Source organism: Coffea arabica, chromosome 5e (genome assembly GCF_036785885.1).
Source record: "Coffea arabica cultivar ET-39 chromosome 5e, Coffea Arabica ET-39 HiFi, whole genome shotgun sequence".
Lineage (NCBI taxonomy): Eukaryota > Viridiplantae > Streptophyta > Magnoliopsida > Gentianales > Rubiaceae > Coffea > Coffea arabica.
Genome location: NC_092318.1, coordinates 31843354 through 31868931, shown reverse-complemented (window position 1 = coordinate 31868931; position 25578 = coordinate 31843354). Strand labels below are relative to the sequence as shown.

General features: G+C 36.7%; 1 protein-coding gene across 1 annotated transcript; it reads right to left on the bottom strand.

The window, feature by feature from the left end:
* Positions 1 to 24497: 24497 nt before the first annotated feature.
* LOC140006950 (secreted RxLR effector protein 161-like) lies at positions 24498 to 25280 on the bottom strand. Its single transcript, XM_072049625.1, has one exon. It carries the CDS (start codon positions 25278 to 25280, stop codon positions 24498 to 24500), a length of 783 nt encoding a protein of 260 aa, XP_071905726.1.
* Between the last annotated feature and the right edge of the window lie 298 nt (positions 25281 to 25578).

Sequence of the window (25578 nt, the reverse complement as noted above, 5' to 3'; positions counted from 1 at the left end):
GGAGTAGAAGAAGCAACTTAGGAAATAGAGAAAGAGATTCGAAAGAAGTATCCAAACCTATTTCCAGATCAAGGTATGAATTTTGTGGACGAAATTCTTTTAAGGAGGGGAGGATATGAGGACTCATGTTTTATTTCTTAAAATAGTCATTTGTATAATTATTTGCCTTAGAGTTAATTATATTTTAGTTGCATGAATTGCCCTTTAATTTCGCTTTATCGCGCGCGAGTCGAAAGTTCGCGTAAGTCGCGCCAGAACGACTAAGTGGAGATTTGAGAAATTAATATTTGACTAGTAAGAGTGAGAAATTACAGTGTTAAAGGAAGTACCTTGGAGGATTAGTGCATGAGTGTATCAAACCTGAGAGAAAGAGGTTGTACGAAACCTTATTCCGATGACTATTCAAAGTTGACTTTTGGCAAGCTTAATGTCTACTTTTCCCTCCAATCTTCCAAGACAAGCCACAACTCTCAAACACTCTCTCTTTCTCCTCTCCATTCGGTTGAACCCTCACAAGGAAGAAGGAAAGAAAAACTCCATTCCATCTAGTTTCATTTCACTAGCAAATCTTCCACCAAATCACATACTACTTCGAGTACCACTCTACTTGGAACAAGAAGTAATCTTGTGAATTTTCTTGGAGAATTTTCCGTGGAAAAATTTGATATTCAACTAGGGTTTAAAGAGTAATCACTTCATCTCTTTAATCTTTCCATTTCTTCAAAGTTTAGCGGTTAATCTTCATGGGTTTGAAACCCTAACAGCGTTATAGGCTAGCGGACTTGAAGAACTATTTATTTCATTTTAAATCATAGGCTAGCTGACTTGATGAGACCTCTAAGTAGCTGATTTGAGGCTTAATTGTTTGATTATGGTTGTTTATGTGATAAATGAGATGTTTATGGCTAGAAAGTGGAGAGAAATCGAAGGAAAGTTGTGAAGGCAAGCTGGCCGAAAATTCTGTCCATATTGTTCTATTTTTATTTCAAAATTTTGATGCTTGATTGGTTGTGAAATTGATGGATATATGTTATATATTGTGTGTACAAAGTGCCTTTCAGAAATCGTATCGAATGGTTACACAAAACTTGAGTTTTGGTAAAGATTCAAATCTGGAAAATGCCTAGCAGGGTACTCGGGTAGTGGTCCTTTGTCCGAATGTAACTCTTTGTACAAACATCAAAATTGAGTGCTGTTAGCGGCATTCAAAACTAGACATTCATAGCTTTCCAACGATATAAAAATCCCCTACTAGTTCATTTTGAGTGATCCATAGTGAATCGGCAAAGTCAGCTGTTCTGTTTTGATTGTCTATTCGCAAGAAACAGGGAAGCTGCATCTTGTGGCTCGATTTTGTTCCACTTGTGAAAAGATTTTTGAAATTATGTCCTTTGATAAATTTTAGCATTTTGAACCTAGTTTCCAACGCCATAAACCATTCCCAATTTGGAGTTGTATAGAGTTAGATATGGCTTGATTTTGAAACCGCGCTAAAGCTGGAAACTGGGAAATATTCCCTTTTCTGTTGATCAAATGGCCAAGTCTGTTTTGGAATGTTATATTTTGAAAATTTCGTGTCATTTAACCATCAATTACTTATTAAATATTTTTGGAATCTTGGTTTAAAAAATGGAGCGAATTGGGGCTGATTTCGTTGGATAAAACTTTAGAAAAAGAAAAAGAAATAGGATGGTAGATTAACTTTGAAAGTTTCACCAACTTTGGTCGTTTTGTTAACTCTCTTCCCATGCAAGTTTTTGTATAATTTTGATAAAGAGGTAGTCCATATATGGAGGTTGAAGTGTACCAAATTTGACGTAATTTCAAAACCATTTCGATACCCAAATGATGCCCCAAAGATTGCCCTTCAAATCTGGAAATTCATTTATCAGGTCGTGAAAATCAATCGATTTTAAACTGTTATATCTTGTTGCTCAAAACTCTAAATTTTGGTCCATTTGTTGTGTTTGAAACTTTGTTTGGGACTCTTATTGTGTTATAAATTTCAGAGTCTGATTCATTTCCTGGGAATTCTACCGAATTTTCAAACATTGCCGAAAACCAAGATTGGTTCTGTCTTGCTTTCTTGAATCAGCAATTTTGAGCTGAAAAATGAATGCTTTATGTTGGGAACCTTGAAAAAGTGTCTTCTGAAAACTTTTAGTACTTTGGATCTAGTTTCTAACGGTATAAAGTTTTTCATTTTTGGACATACGAAACTCAAGATCTGATTTTACTAAATTTGTCGCGCAAAGCTGAAATTCTTGATTTCTTAGAAAATGAGTTTTTAAGAACTTTCATTATAGAGGATACGAGTTATCCCTTGTGACTTTGAACTCTCACTTTTGAATCTTGAATTTCAATAGAGTGAAACTCTTTTAAGATATTATCTTAATTTTAAGCAGGTGTACATTTTTCCTTGTTTGATAAGGGGTTGTGAATGTATGAGAGTGGTTGTTGGTCATTTTCTTCAGGCGCTCAAGAGGGTCTTGAGGAGAATCTTGGAGTGGATCACTAAAGACTTTTTTTACTCACTTATTTTGAATTGGTGAGTGTCAAGTGCATGAATAGTTGCCAATTATGTGAATTGCTCCTTATTGATTAAGTGATTTACAATTGTCGAGTCGAGTGTGTACTTTATCGCACTCGTTCTCTTTTAATTGATTATATAATCGAATTGCTCATAGTTGAATTTATAATTGTCATTGAATATGCCGATTGGAGTGAATCTCATCGGCTTATAATTGTATTTGTCGATTGGAGTGAATCTCATCGACTCATAATAGTAATCGGGAGATGCCCAAATCTCAATTGGCTGACCTTGCGACTCGAGCCAGTATGGACTTGGTCAAGAAGCTCGGTGAACCATGAGATAATTAAAAACTTGATCTATTAAAAGATCTCTCTTGGCATACTCGTGGAGTAGTGCTTTTTATAAAAGAAGTGCAGGCCCGGGATAGGGGGTGTAACGGTGAATGGGAATTGTGAAGTAAGTTGAGTTCGACGGACTTAATACCTATCCGGTTTTGACGGAGTGTCATCCCGTGGAGGTATTTGATCGAGCCTTGGCGAAGCGAGTGGAATCTAGATCCTGAGAGCTCTCGTATCCTTATCAAGTATGTTAATGTTATTTATGAGTTACTTGAACTTCCTTGTTTTATTTCTCGTACAAATGCCATTGTTACTTGAACTATGTGTTTGCATGTTTTCTTGGCCTCACTGAGCGTCAACTCATCCCATTAGTTTATTTTCCTTAACAGGAGCTTCGGATGGATAAAATTTTGGAAGAAACCGACTTGATTACTTTTGATTAGAATCTGGAAATGTAATTGATTAGTCGACTTCTATTGATTGTATTTTGTGGAAAGTTGATGTACTTTTGGTGACTTTTGATGTAAGATTTGAATGTTCCATTAAGGAAGCGACTTTTCTTCATTTCGACTTTTATTATTTTGGTTGTTATCCTTTAAGTTTGAATTGGATTCGTATCGAATCCTACCGAGAATTAGGCAGGCGTCCTGCTGATACTCTTTGGTTCGCCTTAGGGAGAAGTGGGGGCATCACAGAGTTATTTTGCCGCCAATCTTCATAGGATGACCAAGAAATATGAGGCAAAAGTATATGGATGCAGTGACGTTAGTCCCAAAATTTGGCAAGCCAGATCTTTTTTTGACTATTACTTGCAATCCTAATTGGCCAGAAATAAAAGAGTGTCTAATTTGAAAAGATAAAACACAAAATCGACTAGATTTGATTTCTAGGATTTTCCATGCTAAAGTAGAGCAATTGAAAAATGAACTCTTTAAAAAAATATTTTTGGCCAGATTGCAGCCTATACATATGTTATAGAGTATCAAAAAAGAGACTTACCTCATGCATATTTTCTTCTTATCTTAATATCAGAACATAAGCTTTATAACCCTGAAGAGTATGACAAAATTGTTTGTGCTGAGATGTCAGATAAAAAATGAAAGAAGCACCTGTATAGAATGGTTGTCAAGCATATTCTTCATGGTCCTTGTGGAGTAGCAAATCCAAAAATGTTTGTACGAGGAAAAATGGAACATGTAAGAACTCTTATCCAAAAGACTTTTGTGAATCAACCAGTCAAATAGAGCATGCACATCCAAAATATTGAAGAAGAAACAATGGTGCCAAAGTACAAGTAAGAAATGCATTACATGACTGTACGCGATTAAAATTTCAAGTTTGCAAAACGACAAGAAAAAGAAATATACGACAAATATGTAATATATAAATTTAGAAAAATATGTGGGTACAATATTTGGAATTTTCTCGAACTTATAGAGAGTTTCCTTCGATTCTTCTCCTCGAACGCCAATCCAAGGGCTTCGCAGCTTGTTCTTGGATCAACCACCGATTCCTTCAAATCTCGTTATGGAAGATTTGAAGAACTTGAAAATATTTGAAGGCTCAAGTCTTGATATATGGAAGACTTGAAGAGCTGGAAGACCTAGACCTTCGTAGCTTGGAGCTTTAATACTTGAGTGTATGAGGTGCCTCTTGATGTGTGTCCTCTGATTTGGTAGAGAGACCCCTAGTTATAGTTGTAGTATGAGGTAGAGGTTGAAAACATATATGCCACTCTACTTGTCTTGCAGGACATACATAGGACTGTGCCAACTTAAATATTATCTCTTTATTTTTTATTTATTAATAAAGAGATAATACCAATAAGTAGTCCCATGATTGGCCAAACTTGTAGGGACCTATGACGTGGCGCCGTTTGATTGGACAAACTATTGCAGTATATAAGAAATATACGTGGATTAAACAACTCTAAATATTATTCCTTTAATAAGAAATAAATATTTAGATGTTCATCCGTAATTTGCCAAGTCATTAAGACATGTGACATAGTATAATTTGGTTGGTAAAGATATCCCAGCAATTTCAATTGATTGGAACATCTCTACTTGACACGTGGCGCAATATAATTGGCCACTTAATAACAAATTTTCCAAGTGTACGTGACACATGACAATATCCAATTGGACAAAAATAAGCCGTAAAAATATTTTATAGACCAATGGTAATTTTAAGAATCAATTAAAATTCCATTGTCTGCAAATGCCCTCTCGAAACTTGTTCACGAACGCTAAAAAAAAAAAATTGAAGTGGGGATTTGAGTGACCGAGTTTCGACATTTTTTTTGTTTCCCAGCTTAATTCGGTTGTCCTAGGATCAAGACAACATTAATGTCCAATTCAAGTCCGTTAATGTATGAAGCTTCTTGAAACTTGTCATGGCCCTTAATTGATAACGTGGAATGATGATTGCATGCTCTAGTGCTTTCAATTTCCCGAGACCGGATCATTTCATTTGGAAGTTTTATGTCCACTGACTCGCATGTAGCTTTTCCTTGCTAGTATACCATGTGCACAAGAATTCTTGTCCTTTGTGAATTCAATCAAATTCAATCTCTGGGAACTTGGGAAATATTTCGGTGATGACTCAATAGATAAGAGGTCAACTTTCAAAAGGGAACTATATTTGGACGAACCAATCCCAAGCTTGTTTATTGGATTTTCGTAAGAGCAGAAACCCATTCGGATTCAAATTAGAATTTTCTTCAACCCCGATTCTTCTTGAACGTGCGGCGCACATCAATTATAAATACCCAAGACCGATGCATCAATTTACTCACAATCGAAACAAGAGCCAACTCTCTCCCTTTTTTTTTCTTCGCGCTAATATCATCAAGCTGCTGCTGCCTGTTCTTTGCAAACTGCTCCCATCGTGCCATCTTCAACTTGCTACGCCGCCAGACGTAAGCCATTGCAAAATTTAGCCGTTGCTACCACTGCAATTTGAAAGCAATTATCCCAAACCCTTGTTCATAGGTATTCACACGTTCCTATATTAATGGCTTGCGTGCTTATTTTAATTCACTTTGCTACTTTGAGTACAACTAATATTTGGAGTTTGCATGCACTTTGTCGCATCTAATGTGACTAATACTTCAGGTTTTCATGCTGAGCCTGTTGCGTCTTGAACTTATAGGATAATATATTCTTGTAACGTGATTCCAATTCAAGTCCAATCTTCAATGTCATATTTGGCTCACTTATTTCCCATTAAATAAATATTATTCGTTAATGCTTTGGACTTCAATCATTGTAAGCTAGCCCTCTTGTAAAAGCCATAAACGAGTCTGGGAATCACATTCAGGATCTTGGCAAAAGGCAGTCACTTAGGTAATCTTGTGATACACCGAATGTTAGGAGATTATTTGTTTTTGGATTTGATTTAAAACCTTAAATTTGTTTTAAAGGGACAAGAAACCCTAAAGTCTAATAAAAAATCCTAGTTTACTTGTGACTAACCGATTTTCTTAAATCTCTCATTTTTAATCGAAACCCTAATTGTAATCAATGGAATTGTAAAATCCCTCACATTTTGCTTAAAATTACTTTTATTTGGCATTTATTCATTTCTAATAGCTTTACTACTCATTCACACCCTCAGTAATTGCAACCAACCATAGAATTAAGGGTTTTCCCTTTCGTTTTCGAGTTATCGCAAATTAGGATTATTTCGCCTTTTCGTAGTGTGACTATTCGGTACGGAGTGTGTATCAAATTTGGTGATTAAGAGTGAGTTTTAGATGATATTAAGTGTGTGATTAGAAGTGATAATAATAAGTTAGTGAATTATAAGATAAAACCCTAGTATATGCGATTTAAGGAAAAATCGACTCGAACCGACGGGTATCGTTCGCTACCGATTGAACACACCATTTGGCTAACATTTGATCAAGTTAATCTCATTGTTATTAGAGCCTAAATATCAGCCCTAAATCTTATCATTATGGCTGAAATTTTTGACTTCAAGAACCAAGAGAAAAGAAAAAAATTGAGATGGAAATTGGTGGTGACAAGTGGCATCAATCCATGCACCTTTGACCCAAACCAAGACCAAGCCTTATAACCTTTCTTGGCCTTCATTCTTCTCCATTTTTTCAGCCTCCTAGCCGTGAGCCTTGAGAGAAAAACAAGAGAAAGAAAACTCTAAATCCATCTTGGGTTTTGCTTGATTGAGTGAGAAAACAAGAAAACTAAACCGATTAACATGCAAATTGAAAGCTTGGGAAGCTTAGGGAGCTAAATTTCATAAGGAGAGGTGAAGGATAACTCTTCAAACCCTTTTATTGAGGTATATTGGCTGTCCATCATCTTTAGTTCCTTTATTCTTGCTTAAGTTGCTATACAATTCATATTTTTGGTTGATTGATTGTTATGCAAGTAGTTGTGATGATTTTTGGAGAATTGGCAAGTTAGGATTTTGTATTGTTCAACCATATTTCTTCTTGTTTAGATGGAATATGCTGTGAATAAGTGTAGACAAGGAGGTGAAGTGGTGTTTCAAGCAAGAATTGTGAAGATTAGCACTTGTATTCATGAATTTCAGTTTTCGATTTTGTAATTCCCCTGTTCTGCCCGGTTCTGTTTGACCATGATGGGGGCCGAATTAGACTTAGGACAAAACATGAAAGTTTTAGGGAATGATATTTTATAGCTGCTTGTAAAATTTCAACTCAATCCGATCACTGTAACATGTGAAAAGATAAAAATACCCCTGACTGCCATAGGTAGAGGTCTGTGGCCAGTTTTGACATTTCACCAATATGACCGCGTCTGTTCACCCTGATCCGTACTGAATTAGCATTTGGCCAAAACATAAAAGTTGTAGTACTATGTCTTAGCTTTCCAATGGCACTAAAAATGCCTCAATCGGACTTCGATAGCCTAAGTTATTGTCGTTTACGCATAGTACGGTTAACTAGCCTGATTGTGAGATTCTGGTTCTGTAATTTGAAATTTTGACCTGGATACACTACGAACTGGACTGAGTGATCTTCATCAAAGTTGTAGCCCTTTATATTAGTTTCGAAACGGTATAAATTTTACCCCAATCCGATAAGCGTAGTTTCGATTGTGTCCAATACGTTAAGCGACGTCAAATCTGTCTTTTGTTTTATGACTTAAACTTCATTTCCAGACATTTTCCTAGCTTGATTTTGTACTTGTACGACATTGAACCTATTGAACGGCTATTAAAATGAGATTATTTTGTGTTTGACTTTGGGACTGATTTGAGGAAAATATTGAAACCATAAATGGCTAAAAAATAGGTAAACACAAGGGGCATGCCGCCAAATTTTCACTAGAGGTATAAACCGATTTTTGGAGTTCTAGTTCAGTAATCTGCAAATTTGACTTGGATACACTGAAAACTGGGTTGAGGTGTCTTCACGAAAGTTGTAACCCTTTGTCTAAGTTTTGGGACACTACCTAGTATATTTTGATCCGATAACCACAGCTCTAGTTATGGTCAAAATCGTGTAACTCGTTTTGTACCATATTCATTTTCGCGCACGCGCGTATGCATTCCTCTGCCGTTTTGCCGCTTTGATCATTTTAGTCCTTATTTCCAGTTGTGATGGTCGATTCACTGATAGTTGAGTATAATCTTCTGTCACAGGTAGTGGACCCGTATAAAGTGCCTTGATTTACAAGCTAACTCTTTTGAGTGAGTAATTGGGATGTTTATTGATGTGAAATTGTCAAAAGGCTTTGTATATATTAAATGGGTACTTAGGCGAGGGTGTACTTTATCTCACTCGATCTAAACCCATCCTTTGTTTTGATTTCATATATGAGATACATGTCTTATGTTGAGTATCACCCTTTTGCTGTGTGCTGATGGGGGTGATTACATGACTTGAGTTGAACCCCTTTTTGCTGTGTGCTGTTGGGGTAAGTACTTTGTTGAGAGATTGGATATCTCAGGGTTTGGTTTCAACCCGATTCCAAGGGTAGACGGACTATTCGAACCAGTTGGGGTTTGGTCGAAATTAGTTCCATACTAACCTTGGGATTTCGTTCTTTGTTAAAGTTTTGATTAAGGCTAAGTGATTTTGTTTCGCTTGAGCTGCTGTGTGCTGTTGACTGGCTAGCGGGGGTTGATAATGTGAACGGAGAAAGTAAGTGGAGTCTACGAACCATGAGTACTTTGGTTGACGGAGTGTCAACAGGCATTCAAAATCGGGGAATTGAACTGGCTTTGGAGCCACTCGTATCCTACCATTGTGATGTTACCTTTTTGTTATTGATGTGAAATATCCTGATTTACTTGTTTATTTGGATGTGAGTTTACATTTTACCCCTGATTATTCACTAAGCATATAGCTTACCCCATTCCATTTGTTTTCCTTAGCAGAGGGCCGACGCGGGGAAAGATCGGGAAGGTGTATAGACTTGGGTTATAGAATAGTTGAATTTGTATTTGTTATAAATTGACTAGTGAAATATATATATTTGTCATGGTGGTTATGGTTAGTAACTTCTCTAGGGTTTACTTCTTGGTACTAGTGGTGTGTATGGCTTAATGTAATAGTCTATACAACTTTTGAAGATTTAATAGTTTAAATAGAACTTTCTTTTGACGTGAACTCTATTTTCTCGTTTTAGAGTATCGAGTCCTGGCGCGAGTTAGGCAGGCGATCCGTTAAACCCTTTGATACGCCTCTGGGTACGGTGGGGTCGTCACAAATCTAATTACTAAAAGTTTGTAAGAATCTTTTTTTTTTTTTTACAAAATTTCGGCAACCATGCAAATTAAAGACTACACCACGCCGTTGCCCCATATTTCATTGACGGATGAGAGGGGAGGATCTCAATCGAAAAGTTTGTCATTATATGTGAACAAACCAGCAATCGACACCTTTGCTGAACCTTTTATACCCCTTGAAGGGTACTTTCATCTTGAAGATTGGAATAGCAAGTGGACTAAGGAAGTTGTAGCACGATCGACTTTCTCTACTACGTCGAAGGAAAAAGAAATGGTCGTATTAAACTCATCACTTCATAATGGAGACGCGGAAATAGCCAAATTCACGCTTCCGTTCGTGGGATTCAATGTTGACAAAACTACATGAAAGATTCCTTCGTCCTTCTTTGGTGAGGCGTGCTTCACCTCTCATTATTGGGAGTGGGTCGAGGACATCATCGGAAGATATAAAGAAGTGCTCACACGTGCTGGCATATTTGAAGCCATCTACGCGTCGAGATTCTCCTGCGATCGCTATGAAAATATCTTGCGAGCTTTCTTCAAATATTGGTGTCCCTCGACAAATACACTCCATACGCCCGCCGGGGAGCTATCCATCACACTTTGGGACCTTTATCGACTTGATGGTCTTTCGATCGATGGTTCGTTCTTTGATGAAGTTGTTCTTTCAGTGCAGGAACTTCTCACTCGTGACAAAGAAGGGAAGCCACTTCTCTCTGAGAGTTGCAGGCATCTCTTTCCGCTTACTACCACCTTTGGATGAATGACCAAGGAGTTTGGATGAAAGACTGGGTCAGCTTCTGGTTTACACGAGAGGCTAGGTATAGGGCTCCTCCGAATAAGGCGAATAGAAGAAAGATTACATCTAAACCGAAAATGACCTATAATCCTTCTGGAAGCATAGAGCCCCATGACCTTGCTGATACAAAGGATTTCAACATCCCTTTTGACATATTGGATGTCTCGGGGTCCCTGAGAAAGGAAACCTATATTGCAGCATTCATAGCGTATTGGATTTGCAAGTTTCTTTTGCCAAGCAAAAAGGTCGATCGCATTCGTCCAAGTGTTTTCAAGGTTGCATGCTTAATGGCTACAGGGAAAAAATTTTGCCTTACCATTCCCGTCCTTACGAGCATATATCATGGGTTGAGGGAGATCGTCTAGGCCCCTGACCTTGGAGAATGCTGGATAACTTTCCCAATCCATTATGTCTATGCTTGGATTGGCCAATACTTCGATGTATATTATGAGAACAATCAAATGAGTAGTCACCACGTGCGCATGACAAGATTTAGTGGTGAGAACATGGCAATATTTTATGGTAAATCAGAAGTTGAGGAAATCTTCAAAGAAGTGAATCCTTCGATATTTTCCAAACTGTGCTGGACTGAGAATGAAGAAAAAGTGTTGATCGATGATGGATCCTTATCATCAAGGCTCGCGAACTACTTTATTAGTCAACGCTCTTGCCACTTAACTCTACGTAAGGACAATATTTTCATTATTGAAAAATATAATCCTTGTAGGTTTAGCAGACAATTCGATTTCTGTCAGGATATTCCAAATAACTTGAAAGAGATCACTCACACTTATACTATGGGTGAGACTATTCAATTATGAGATTCCTCAGTTCGCATGCAGACTTAATCTCAGATGACCATACCTACGCATAAGAAGCATCCATTTATCATAAAAAACTATGATGCATAGTGGTCAATACGGTCAAATAGCATCTCTTCAACGTCCTTTAAATTCACGGTTAAGATCCTCCAGCAGTCATCGAGGAATGGCAAGGTTACTTCTATCAGTGAGCCGATACATCACAATGGAGCTATAGAGATTGGAACAGGTTTTACTGCATTTACCTTGCAGGAAGGCAAAATGACAGGCACTCGCCTGAAAAGTGTTGTCACAAAAAATAAGTTTTCAAAGAATTCTCAACGGGCTTTCAAAGAGACGAATCTAGCGACTCCAGTAAAGCAGACGCCATCCACCATTCCAAAATCTTTAACCATGACTTCTATGGGAGAAGACGTCGAAATTGAAATGTTGGACGATTATGATTCTATCAAGACTATTGAAAAGGAAGGAACTCAAGCCCAGGGCACCGGATCTACCCAAGGAGAAACCCATTCATTGGCAAGCGACAATAGCTGTCAAGACCGTTATTGGAATCGATCAAGGAAGAGGACCTCTTCTGATTTGGAGGAGGTTTCCTTTACACCACCGTCGGTTGGAGTATCACCACTTAAGGTAATCATCTCTCCATCTTTTTTCTTTTTTTTCTGTAACCTTTTTTCTTTCTTTTTTCCTCTTTTTTTTTTTAAAAAAAAACTTTCGTAACTTTTTCCTTTTTTTTCTTTTTTTTCCAACCCCCATTTCTTGAGTTCCGCCAAGAAAATATTGGTACCAATTCACCAATTGAACTTGAAACTGATGGTACAATTTCAAACAAGAAAAATGACGAAATCGTTATCAGCATTCCAAAATAACTTACCCCCAGTGGAGGTACCTCATCAATGCATAAGGAGCTGACTAGTTCGCAAGAGATTCGAAAAAGACCTAAGGTAGCATTGGTCTCAGAATTTCATGGGCAAAAATTGATCCAAGAGCATTGAAGAAAATACTTGCAAAGTTTGTGGATGGATTTTCGTGAGCAGATTCTTAACACTCCTATTGAGCAGATCTCTTCTTTAAAAGAGTGTGCAGAGAAAATTGTTGCAGAAATCACAAGGATGGATTCGACCAATGGTCTCCTTTTAAAAGACTATTTGATAAACTTATTCGCCAAGGCAAAGGCATATGATATTTTGGCACCTTCATCATGAGAGAAGATGAGTAAAGAAACATATGCATAACTCCTTTCCAAAGTGACCGTCCAACTCAGGAGAGCCAATACAAAGGAAGAAGAACTAACTTGTCATCTGCAAAATCTTGAAGAAAGGTTGCAATCGATCGAAGATAGGAAGAAAGTTCTGCAACAAGAACTTATCGATTTGGAGAAACAAGGCATGAAAATCAGCTCAACTATCGATCAAAAGTATGAAACTTTCAAAGAGATCTAGACTGAGATAATCCAAGCACATGATGAGCTCTCTTTTTATTGAGAATGCTAGCGTCTTAACTGATGACGCAGCGAAAGAATTTGAAAACATGAAATCCGCACTCGAATCATGTAAAATAGTTGTAGTGGATTACAAATTTGACATTTAGACTTTTCACCATATCCTTCCCTTTTTCCGAAATTTTCTCTTTTATCATTTTTTTTATGTAATGAATTTTTTATGAATAATAAAATGCTTTTCATTCCTTATCTCTTATTTTTTTTCTAAGAGAAAAAAACTTTTAAATTTAGCATTTTATTTTCAAAGAAAAAGAAGAGATTTTTTTTTTCAAGGAAAGAGGGTTTGGTTTAGGAGGTGTAACTGAATTTAGAAATCACCCTCTAAGCTGCCTGCGTATCTCAAAAGAGAATCAAGTCACACGTAGTTCCTGCCGTTCACATTTTAAACTCATGCGGGTTAAGAGTATCTATTTATTTACCACTTTAGACTTAGTGGAGTGTTTCACCAATTTAACCACATACTCTACTATTGATGGTTGTCATCCACAATTTTAGCTCATGCGGGCCAAGAGCACGTGTGGTTCCGATTACGCATAGTACCTTTTTTGGTATTTGTCATTGATGGGGCCAACCCTTAATCCATCCCCAGCAACTAATTTATATGAATTATTCGTATACACTTTTCGGACAATATATGGACCATCCTACTTAGGAGTAAACTTTTTTTTGTCTACCATGAGTGAGAATGATCGGTTTTCGAACAGCGAGTACTAACTCTTCAATTTGGAAAGAGTGAGGTCGAACGTGCTTATCGAATGCTTTTGAAAGGCGAGCTTGATAGCACTCAATCCGTTGTTGATTTTTCAATCTCTTTTCGTCGAGTGCTTCTAACTCCTCAAGGCGAAGATGAACATTATCTTCTTCATTGAACCCTTCTTGAATCGCAATTCTTAGCGAAGGTATTTGACACTCAAGTGGAAAAACAGCTTCAACACCGTAAACAAGCGCGTATGGGGTTACTTGCGTAGGTGTTCGAAAAGTAGTTCTGTATACCCAAAGCGCTTCTCCGATTCAGAAATACCAATCCCTTTTCGATTTATCCACGATTTTCTTCAACAGATTACATAATGTTTTGCTGAATGCTTCAGCGAGTCTATTTGCAGCAGCGTAGTACATGGAAGAGTTGTATTGTTTGAAATGAAACTTTTCTCAAAACTTATTCATTACTATATTGCAAAAAAGTTTACCATTATTGGTGATGATATAACGTGGGATTTCATACCGATAAATGATGTGCAAATGAATGGAATCTACTACATTATCCTTTTTGACCTCTCTTAGAAGAACTGATTCAGCCCACTTTGAGAAGTAATCTATCGCCGCCAAAATAAAAATGTGTCCGCCAGAAAATTTTGAAAGCGGTCTAACTATATCCAAAACCCAAGTATCGAACTGCCAAGAAGCCACAGTTGGGTGCAATAGTTCAGGAGGTTGATGGATGAAATTGCCATGGAATTGACAAGTTTGACATCTTCTAACCAAATCGATGCAGTCCTTTACCATCGTTGGCCAGTAGTATCCCATTCTCTTTATGTGAAAGTGTAATTTCGGACCAGATTGATGAGCACCACATATCTCAGAGTGAATCTCTTCCATTGCTTGCATGGCCTCATCTTCTCCAAGACACCGTAAAAACACTCCATCAAATGATTTTCGGTAAAGCGTCCCTTTGTAGTAAATGAAACGTGGCGCTCGACGACGTATATCAACCCTTTTTTTGGGATCTTCTGGTAAGTTTCCATGATTAAGGTAATTAATGATGAGATGATGCCAATCCTCATTTTCAATCTTATGGACAAAAATATGATAAGCATTTTCTTCTTTACCATTATCTTGTTCATCGAATATCGGAGGTATGATCCAATTTTGACATATTGAAATTTGATTTTGATGAGAAGGTAGAGTGATCATGGACGCCAACCTTGCCAAAGAGTCAGCTTGTTGGTTAAATTTTCTCGGGGTATGTTCTATAGTGACATTGTCTAAATATCCCATGAGTTATCTTGCATACTTATAATATGGGATCAATTCAAGTTTCTTGACATCATAAATACCCAGAAGTTGATTTACCACTAATTTGGAATCACCATAGACCATAACGTGCAACTGCTTCATGTTTGCAGCCGTTTCAAGAACGAGAATTAACGCCTGATATTCGGTCACATTATTTGAACACCGACGTGTCAAAGTAAAAGAGTATAACAATATGTCTGCTTGAGGGGTATAAAAGATGACTCTCGCGCTAGCTCCATCACGATGAGCAGCTCCATCGAAATACATCGACCATAGAGATTCAACCATAAACACTTGATCATCGGAGAGTTCATCAGTCAACTCTCACTTGGCAGGCATGGGATGATTAGCTAGAAAGTTCGTCAATATTGGTCCTTTGACGGCCTTTGCAGGTACATAAATAATTTTAAATTGTTGAAACTGAATGTACCATCTCGTAAGTCGGTCAGACAGTACAGGTTTTGCCATGACATATTTAATGGGATTAGATTTGGATATGAATCGGACAGTATGTGCTTGAAAATAATGTTTCAACTTCTGAATGACAAATATAAGTGTCAAACACAACTTCTCGATGGGTGAGTAATTCAACTCATTGGATGTCATCATCCGACTCAAATAAGACAGCGCATTCTCCTTGCCTTCATTATTTTCTTGAGTAAGTAAGGTCTCGATCAACCGTTCTTGAGCGAAAATATAAAGAATCAATGATTTTCCTAGAATTGGCGCAGCTAATACTGGGGGATTCATGAGGTACGTTTTAATGCTTGTAAAAATATTTTTACATGATTCATCCCACTCGAAGGGTACCCCTTTTTTTCATCAGTCGACTAAAGGGTTGGCATCGTCCAACCAAATTAGAGATAAACCTTCAGATGTAAGCCAACTTTTCTTGAAAGCTCTTCAATTCATGGATATTTTGTGGTTTAGGCATGTTCACAATGATATCAATTTTAGATTGGTCGACCTTTATTCCCCATTGATGAACGATAAAACCAAAAAATTGGCCAGAAGTGACTCTGAATGTGCACTTCAAAGGATTAATTTTCAGTTGGTATCTCTGAAGGTGTTGAAAAACTCTTCGAAATTCTTGAATATGATTTTCTCGCTTCTTTGATTTCACCACAAGATCGTCAACGTAGCACTCCACATTTCTATAGAGCATATCATCAAAAAAATTTTTCATTGCCCTTTGATATGTCGCTCCACCATTTTTTAAGCCAAACGATATCACTTTATAGCAATAAATTCCCTTGGGAGTGCGAAAGGCAGTGAGCTCATCGTTTTCGACTGCCATGCGTATTTGATTGTAGTCAAACGATCCATCGAGAAAAGATAGTGCTTCATGCCCTATTGTAGCATCTACTGTTAATTCTGTGATGGGGAGTGAGAAATCATCTTTGAGGCAAGCCTCATTTAAGTCTCGAAAATCAACACAAATTCTGATTTGTCCATTCTTTTTCCTCACAGGGACGATGCTTGAAATCCATGTTGGATATTTCACTTCTCGTATGAATCCAGTCTCAATCAATCTATTTATCTCATTTTCTATCAAAGGAATCAATTCGGGTCGAAATGCGTTTTTGAGTTTGCTTGACAGGCTTTGTTCCTCGCTTGACAGACAAATTATGAACAACGACCCTTGGATCCAAACCAGGCATTTCTGAGTAATTCCAGACAAAGACATCTTTGAATTCAAACAGCAAATCAACATACTCTTTCTCTTCTTCAGGAGTCAGACAAGAACTTATATAAATTGGGTAAGGGTCATCACTTGGGCCAAGGTTAATTTCTTTTAACATATCGACTGTATTTTTTACTCCTTGTTCAAATTCAAAGGGAGTATCATCCGCATCTTTTTTTTTTTTTCAGGATCACTAATCGTAATATGATGGCAAGAAACAATACTTTCTTGACCTTGTTCTTCAAAAATAGTTTTGATTCTTACGTTAAACAAGTTTCCATAATACATAAAGAAATTGGAAACTCATTTTTTCGGACCATCCTACTTTATTGGAGTAAGATTTTCTTCCTTAACAACTTGGTATTCTTGTTTTTTGCTGCTTAATCTCTCATGGACGGGCGGTTTCAAATTCTTCGATCGTGGGCCAAGTCTGTCAAATACAGAAGTACGTTTTGACTTATTTCCCAATCTATCGAAAACAGACCTCTTTTGACTTGTGACCTCCACTTTTTCATTCACGTAATTACAACTTGTTCTTTTGATCATTATACGAATAGGAGAAGGCGGTTGGTAACCAAGACCAATTGATTAACTTTCAACGGTATAACCTTTTTCTTTCAATATTTTCTGCGTAGGTGTCAATCTATAAGTATTTTCACTAGTTGCTTCAGGAGGGAGTCTGCCCAATGCATTCTTCTCATTTGGGTTATAACCCGCCTTAGCAAGAAGTCTATATGCATTTGGATCAAAATTTTCTTGGGTCCGATGGGTTGGTAATGAGTAATGTTCCACTGTGGGTCCTTCTTTGGGACGGACAAATCCTTGCAAGTTCACTTTCTCACTTTTAACAGACTCTATTTTGGTGAGCGAAACATTTAATACTTCATTTTTAATAAAAGAAAGCTGATCTTCTTCTCTCTTTGATTTTGGAATATAATGCAAAATGGGTACTTTGGAATCTTGATTTTCTTCTCTTACTGATTCTTTTTTTTTTACTTCTTTTTGAAGATAAAATTTGGCGTCGGCAAAGTGAGTCTCGGCCTCAGTGAAAGGTTTATCATCGACAGTAACTTTCTTAACTATACCGTCTCGACAATATTTGAAACATTGATGAAAAGTAGACGATATAATTTTATTCTCATGAATCCAGAGTCTTCCAAAGAGCATGTTATAAGAGGTTTTGACGTCAATAATATGAAATAATGCACTTGAATATAACTCATCAATGAGCAATTCAAGCCTTATGAGGTCAATTGCTCTTTGCCCCCCTTGGTTAAATTCTTGGATCATGAGGCGGCTCTGGGAGAGCTCATCGCTTGAGATTCCCAGTTCTTTCATAGTACGTACGGACATGATATTGATAGCAGATCCCCCATCAATGAGTATCCGATTCATCTTCTATTCTCGGACATATGCACTAACAAACAAAGGTCGATTGTGGATTTTGAAATTAACTGTTAAATCGTCATCATAAAAAATGATAGTCGTTGCATAATCCACCGGTGATTTATCATCGATTTTTAGTTTTTTCTCAAATTCAATGCTAATTTGTACGACTTGAGGATTTTCAGCCTTGATGATATGACAAAAAGTAGAATTATCATCATCATTACTTAAATATCCCTTAGGCATAAATTCTCTCAGTGTCACAGATTGTCAAACTTCTTGAAGGAGCGGATGATTTGAAGAGACTGGTGTTACGACCACTCCTTTTTATTTCTTTGTTGCATTTGGTTGTTTTACTGTCACTTTAACTTTTGTCGAACGAATGCTTTTCAAAAAGATGTACTTCTTTATCTTTGACTTGCAAGTCCCCTTTCGAGTAATTAAAGTTCATCCTTTGTTGTCATTTTCAATAACGTCTTCAATTGAAGATTTTTCAAGTTCCCTTTTTACAGATAAAACATTGCTTGACGTGAATAGAACTTCTATCAGGCAACACACAGATCCAAACATTATTGTTGTTTTGTTTGCCAATACTTTATCCTCCTCGAGAAGGATTTTTTCTTGACGGGCTAATTTCATAATTTTGTCTTTAAAGACAAAACATTTAGTGAGAGGGTGGCCAATCAAACAATGATAACAACAATAATTTAGATCATTGACTTGACCGGCTTCCTCTAGGCGTTTCATTTCAGAAAGTCCAAGAAGTTTCTCCTTGAAAAGATCATCAAACATCCCTTGTAAATCAGACTCAAGGAATGGGTATTCCTTTTCTTGCATGTCTTTTAAAGTGAGTCTTCTTATCGACTTGTTTTGGGAGGAGTCTAACTTTTCGGTGACCTTTCGGCTCACCTTGGTAGCAATTTTCATGGGAGCTGTGTTTATTGCCATAGACTCTTTATTACTGAGTCTTGAAGGAAGTTTGCGCCCTTTTTTATTTTCTTGTCTTTCATTGCTTTGACGAGGCGGTTGCACTCGCGGAGCTTGAATAGGAAGCCCATCAGTTGTATTGGCTGTAATGCTTAATTTCATATCATGAGTACGAGTAGCTAATTCTTCAAATTTATTTGGACGTATGCCTTGTAGAATGTAACTTAAACTCCAATGCATTTCTCAGATGCACATTTCTATGGCAGAGGGTTCAGACAGTCTATCTTTGCAATTAAGATTCAGATTTCTCCACCTATCGATGTAGTTGACCACAGGTTCATCCTTCCATTGGCGAGTGTTAGTCAATTCCAGCATACTAACAGTTCTTCTAGTGCTGTAGAAGTGATTCAAGAATTCTTGCTCCAGCTGTTCCCAACTGTCGATAGACCCCGGTGTGAGATTAATGTACTAATCAAATGCGTTGCCCTTCAAGGATCGAACAAATTGTTTGACTAGCAGGTCACCATAGGTTTTAACATTATTGCAGGTCTCGATAAAATGGACCACATGTTGTTTTGGACTATCTTTTCCATCAAACTATTGAAATTTAGGCGGTTGATATCCAGCAGACATTGCTAGATTGTCAATTCTAGCAGTGTAAGGTTTGGAGTAGGTAAAGCTTAGTTTTGAGCCACCCTCCTTTTTGTCTTTAATCACGTCTTCAACAAGTTCCTTCAGTTGTTCTATGGGGATAGTTCCCTCGGCGGTCACATATACTTCCTTTACCTTGTCATTGCCTTTAGATGAGGGAATTTCACGCTCTTGATGCTCCTTGGAGTTCATATAGCTTCCTTCAGGAGCGTGATCTTTTTGGGTGAGCAGTTGTGCGATAAGAGCATCTTGATTCTTGATGTGTTTCATCATGGTCTCCATCATCTTGGACATGTTCGAAACTTGTTTTTTGAGACTTAAAGTGTTTGTCATCATAGCAGGCATTGCAGCAGAAAAAGCAGCAGAATCTTCAATAGAAAACCTTGATTGAAGAGTTTCATGTGAAGAGGCTGATCCAGTGCTTGATGAATCATCATCATGCTTAGAAAATTTGAATTTGGATCCAAATTCGAGCATGGCAAGGGCCTTCTCAATCGAGGCAGGAACGTCTTTGATCCCCACTGTGGAAGAATAGCTCATTGGTGATGTTGAACCAAAGATGGGAGTTGACACTGATGGAGCTTCCATGCTATTTTGGATGGAAATTCTCGTCATACTCCTTGTCACAAGACCAATAGCGCGAGTATTGGTGGCAACATGTGCAACTTCTTGAGTAGGTTTAGCATTAGTAGTCTTGGAACGAGCAGTCATGGACTTGTTGTTCTTTGGTGTTATTGGTGATATGTGTAGTTGAATATTCGAGGAGAAGAGATGGGAGACAGAGATGGTCCCATCGGGCATGCCAAAAATTTGTACGCGATTAAAATTTCAAGTCTGCAAAACAACAAGAAAAAGAAATACACGACAAATGTGTAATATATAAATTTAGAAAAATATGTGGGTACAATCTCTGAAATTTTCTTGAACTTATAAAGAGTTTTCTTCAATTCTTCTCCTCGAACACCAATCCAAGGGCTTCGCAGCTTGTTTTTGGATCAACCACCTATTCCTTCAAATCTTGATATGGAAGATTTGAAGAACTTGAAAATATTTGAAGGCTCAAGCCTTCATATATGGAAGACTTGAAGAACTTGAAGACCTAGACCTTCGTAGCTTGGAGCTTCAATACTTAAGCGTATGAGGTGCCTCTTGATGTGTGTCCTCGGACTTGGTAGAGAGACCCCTATTTATAACTGTAATATGCGGTAGAGGTTGAAAACATGTATGCCACTCTATTTGTCTTGCAGGACATACAATCATATTAGGACGGTGCCAATTTAAATATTATCTCTTTATTTTGTATTTATTAATAAAGAGATAATACCAATAAATAGTCTCTTGATTGGCCAAATTTGTAGGGACCTATGACGTGGTGCCGTTTGATTGGACAAACTATTGCAGTATATAAGAAATATACGTGGATTAAACAACTCTAAATATTATCCCTTTAATAAAAAATAAATATTTAGATGTTCATCCGTAATTTGCCAAGTCATTAAGACATGTGACATAGTATAATTTGGTTGGTAGAGATATCCCAACAATTTCAATTAATTGGAATAACTCAACTTGACACGTGGCACAATATAATTGGGCACTTAATAACAAATTTTTCAAGTGTACGTGACACATGACAATATCCAATTCGACGAAAATAAGCCGTAAAAATAATTTATCGATCAATGGTAATTTTAAGAATCAATTAAAATTTCATTGTCTACAATGACAATCACTGGGTTGTACCTTATAACCCTTATCTTCTTGCCAAATTTGACTGCCATATTAACGTTGAGACATGTTTAACAATGAAAGTGGTCAACTATATTTATAAGATCATGATTAGAGTTGCAAACGAATCGAACTGCTCGCGAGCGGCTTGAGTCAAGCTCGACTCAAATTCGAGCTCAAACTCGAGTTCAAAATATTAAACTCGTTAGCTCGCGAGTTCGAGTATATATATATATATTTATTTATTTATTTTAATAGTATATATATATATTTTTTATTTTTTATTTTAATAGTAAAATTACATATATATCCTTAATATTTATTAAGAAAAAATATTATTTTATTTATTTTTTTAAAAATAAAATAATTATTTTTTATTTTTTCGAGCTCGAGCTCGGCTCGAATCGAGTCGAACTTTAAATTTTCAACTCGTCAAGCTCGAGTTCAATAAAAATAAGTTAAGACTCGACTCGATTAGACCAAAACTCGACTCGACTCGGCTCGTTTGCAGCCCTAGTCATGATAGAACTTTTTTCTGAGTTATTGCTGATTGTTCAAATCTAGCCATTGATGAAATCCAACAATATGCATCAGCCCGATGGATATCACCTCTAGAGGCTACATGGAGAATTTTTAAGTTTCCTGTCACTGAAATCAAACTAGATATTATTCATCTTCAGCTCCACTTAGAAAATCAGTAGCCACTAAACTTCAAGAAAAATACTGATCTACATAACATCGTAAAAAATACACATTTAAGACGAACCATGCTTACTAAATGTTTTACATGAAACAAACAAACAAAGAGGCAGAAAATCTTAAGTGTACCTATTCAGAGTTTCCACAATTTTTTGTTTGGAAAGCAGAAAAAAGAATGTGGAAAATACTTGAGCAAGGAGACTCTATAGGAAGAATAGTAACTGCCCACCCTGCTGAAGGTGAGACGTACTATTTAAGACTGCTATTAACAAAAGTCCGCTGTCCAACTTCTTTTGCTGACTTAAGAACATTTAATGGAGTACAAGTAGCAACTTTTTGAGAGGGTATTTGCAACATGATGATAGCTAACAACTTTGTTTAGAAGAAGTTTCTCTTTTTCATACGCCATATGAAATGATGCGCTTATTTGCTACATTGTTAGTTTATTAATGTCCAAATGATCCAATGGTCCTATTGCTTAAATTTGAAGATGTCATGTCTGAAGATTATGTCAGATTGCATATATTAATAGCAAGCCAAATTAGACTAAAAGTCCTTGAACAAATAAATGGCATCTTAGAATCTATGGGGAAAAATATTTCTTCATATAATTTAGTTCCTCCTAACCTTTCATTTACAAATGTTGAAAATGAAACAAGAGAGTTAAGAGCAGAATGTAGTATAGCTATTTCACTTAAATGCAATTGCTATGTTAAATACCAAGCATAAAGAAACATTAGAAATCATTTTTGAAAGAGTCTACACAAACAAAAGAGGTGCCTTTTTTATTCATGGTCCAAGTGGCACCGAAAAAACATTTTTGAATCATGCATTGTTAGTAGATGTAAGTGTTAGGTTTTTGGGATAGAAAGGCAGCGGAAATTTAAAAATTTTTCCCAAAAACCCACTCAAGGATCACCCTAGATTTTGCGTATGGTTCAAGAAGAGAGGGAAAAACGGATTACCTTTATCCACGTGACGTTCCTCTGCCGAATTGGAGAAGACGAACAACCCCTTGAGCAGTCCAGATATCCTGCCTCTACCGAAATCCATGCGAGAGTGATATCTGGATCGTCTCTACGATATATGTGTGAAAATTATTAAAGTTGCCAGCCTTTCTTTTCACTTTTTCTTGTCTATATTTTTCTCTCTATGTATGTCTTACACACCTTTTTCTTCCACTCTCTATGTATGCCAAAACCCTATTTTTCCCTATTGAGAGTCATAGGTTTTTTATCATTCTAATAGAGAGAGGATTCGTAGAGAAGAAAAAGGAAGAGATAGGTTTTTTATCCAATAACCAACTCTATCCCTCAGCTATCTGATAGATGGGAGATAACTATTTTCTCCTATCTGCTCAAATAGGTCTGGAATTTATTTTCCTTATAAATTAAATCCCGAAAGTATCTTATACTTTATTTCCAAGTCTTCACTCAGACACATAATTTTAATCCAGAACCAAAACTCTAATGCGTGTGATCCAATAGGCTCCAAATACATTGACAATAATTATGAGTTATAATTTTCAAAAAGAATTAGATAAAATAAATAACTTTATTTTATCATTAATTACAATAATTAATTAATTCATAATTATAAATCATGAGCGGTATCTAGCAACACATCATGACCACCCAAGTACCCGGAATTAGTCAAGAAAATTTTGACCTAACCTTTCCATGAGAAGTTACCATGTAATTATTATCCTTTCACCACCGATATCCAATTAGTCAAGGAATAAGGAATAAGTGCCAATTCCTTAATGACTAATTAAATTTACTAGTTTCCAGAATTAACCCTAGATTAGGTTAACTTGAAAATATTCTTCAATTAACCTAATGTAGTCGACCTTTTAGGGTTAATTTCCCACTAGTGGCCATCCGGATATCAACTCCTACTATCGGAGTGGTGAATCCTATCTTGATCATTCATTACCTTTCCGTGCTTCACACTACACCCAATCACTGTTCTCTAAGTCACTCTCAATGAGTAACAAGCAATAGAGTCAAAATGTAGTGATTCACACTCAAGATACTATAGTGATCTCAAGTCGTAGGATCATTTACATAACTTACCACAAGAGATACAACTATTGGCACTAGATAGATATTCTAATGGGATCTCTAAGCGGATCATTTCAATGTATTTGTACGTTACAAATCATCTACACATTAACCTAGGTATCTATATACCATGGCCGATGAGAACAACCACTACTTACATTAAGTAGAGACTAATTGTATACTAGTCTTTCCATACTAATGATGTCCTATCTCATTAGTACTATGACTGGGAAAATTTAAGAATATTACTATAAATGTGATTGATATCTCATAGTCATCAAAACTTGTGACCACCATCACATTAGTAAGTATTCTAAGGACTTTATCAGTTATATCTAGCATTTAACAGATAAAGAAGAAGTTATTAAAATACAGAACATAATAAGGAATGTATTAAACAAAATCATTGTTTTAGAGCATACATTCCAACAACCTCCCACTTGCACTAGAACACTTCATTCATGACATTCAGTCCAAATGATAATACATGACTTTCATGTTTCTTTTGAGAAAGAACTTTAGTGAGAGGATTAGCTATGTTATCCTCTGTGGGGACTCTTTCTATCTTTACGTCATTTCTGGCAATGATTTCTCTAATTAAGTGAAATCTTCTAATTACATGTTTGGATCACTGATGAGACCTAGGTTCCTTTGCTTGAGCAATAGCTCCATTGTTATCACAATATAGAGTAACTGGATCAACAATGGTTGGAACCACACCAAGTTCTGTCACGAACGTTTTAATCCAAACGGCTTCCTTAGTTGCTTCCGAGGTTGCAATGTATTCAGCCTCTGTTGTAAAATCTGCTGTAGTGTCCTGTTTGGAACTTTTCCAACATACAACACCTCCATTAAGAGTGAAAATGAAACCTGACTGTGACTTATAGTCATCTTTATCTGACTGAAATCTCGCATCAGTATAGCCCTTAAGTTCCAACTCACCTTTTCCATATACTAAGAACAAATCTTTAGTTCTTCTCAAGTACTTAAGAATGTTCTTAATGGCTGTCCAGTGACCCTCACCTGGATTAGCCTGGTATCTGCTCATAACACTCAGAGCATAGGAGACATCAGGTCTTGTGCCCAACATAGCATACATAATTGATCCAATTGCCAAAGCATATGGAACAGTAAGCATTTTAGTAGTCTTAACTTGTGTCTTAGGACACATGCTCTTAGAAAGGCTTATACCATGAGTCATAGGTACAAAGCCCTTCTTAGATTGATCCATGCTAAACCTCTTTAGCACTTTATCTATGTATGTAGACTGTGAGAGACTAAGCAGCCTTTTAGATCTATCTCTATAGATCTTAATGCCTAATATATAGGTTGCTTCTCCTAAATATTTCATGGAAAAGTTCTTTGACAACCAGCCTTTTACGGATTGTAACATTGGTATATCGTTTCCCATTATTAATATGTCATCCACATATAGTATAAGGAAAACGATTGAACTCCCACTAACCTTCTTGTATACACAAGATTCATCCGGATTCTTGAGAAACCCAAACTCATTGATTGTCTCATCGAATCAGATGTTCCCACTCCTAGATGCTTGCTTAAGTCCATAAATGGACCTCTGTAGCTTACATATTTGACTAGGATTTGAAGATGTAAAACCTTCAGATTGTGTCATGTACACATCTTCTTGCAAATTTCTATTAAGGAATGCAGTTTTTACATCCATCTGCCAAATCTCATAGTCATGA

Coding starts and splice junctions, on each gene's coding strand:
- LOC140006950 (XM_072049625.1), bottom strand. CDS start 25,280: ATGGGAAACGATATACCAATGTTACAATCCGTAAAAGGCTGGTTGTCA.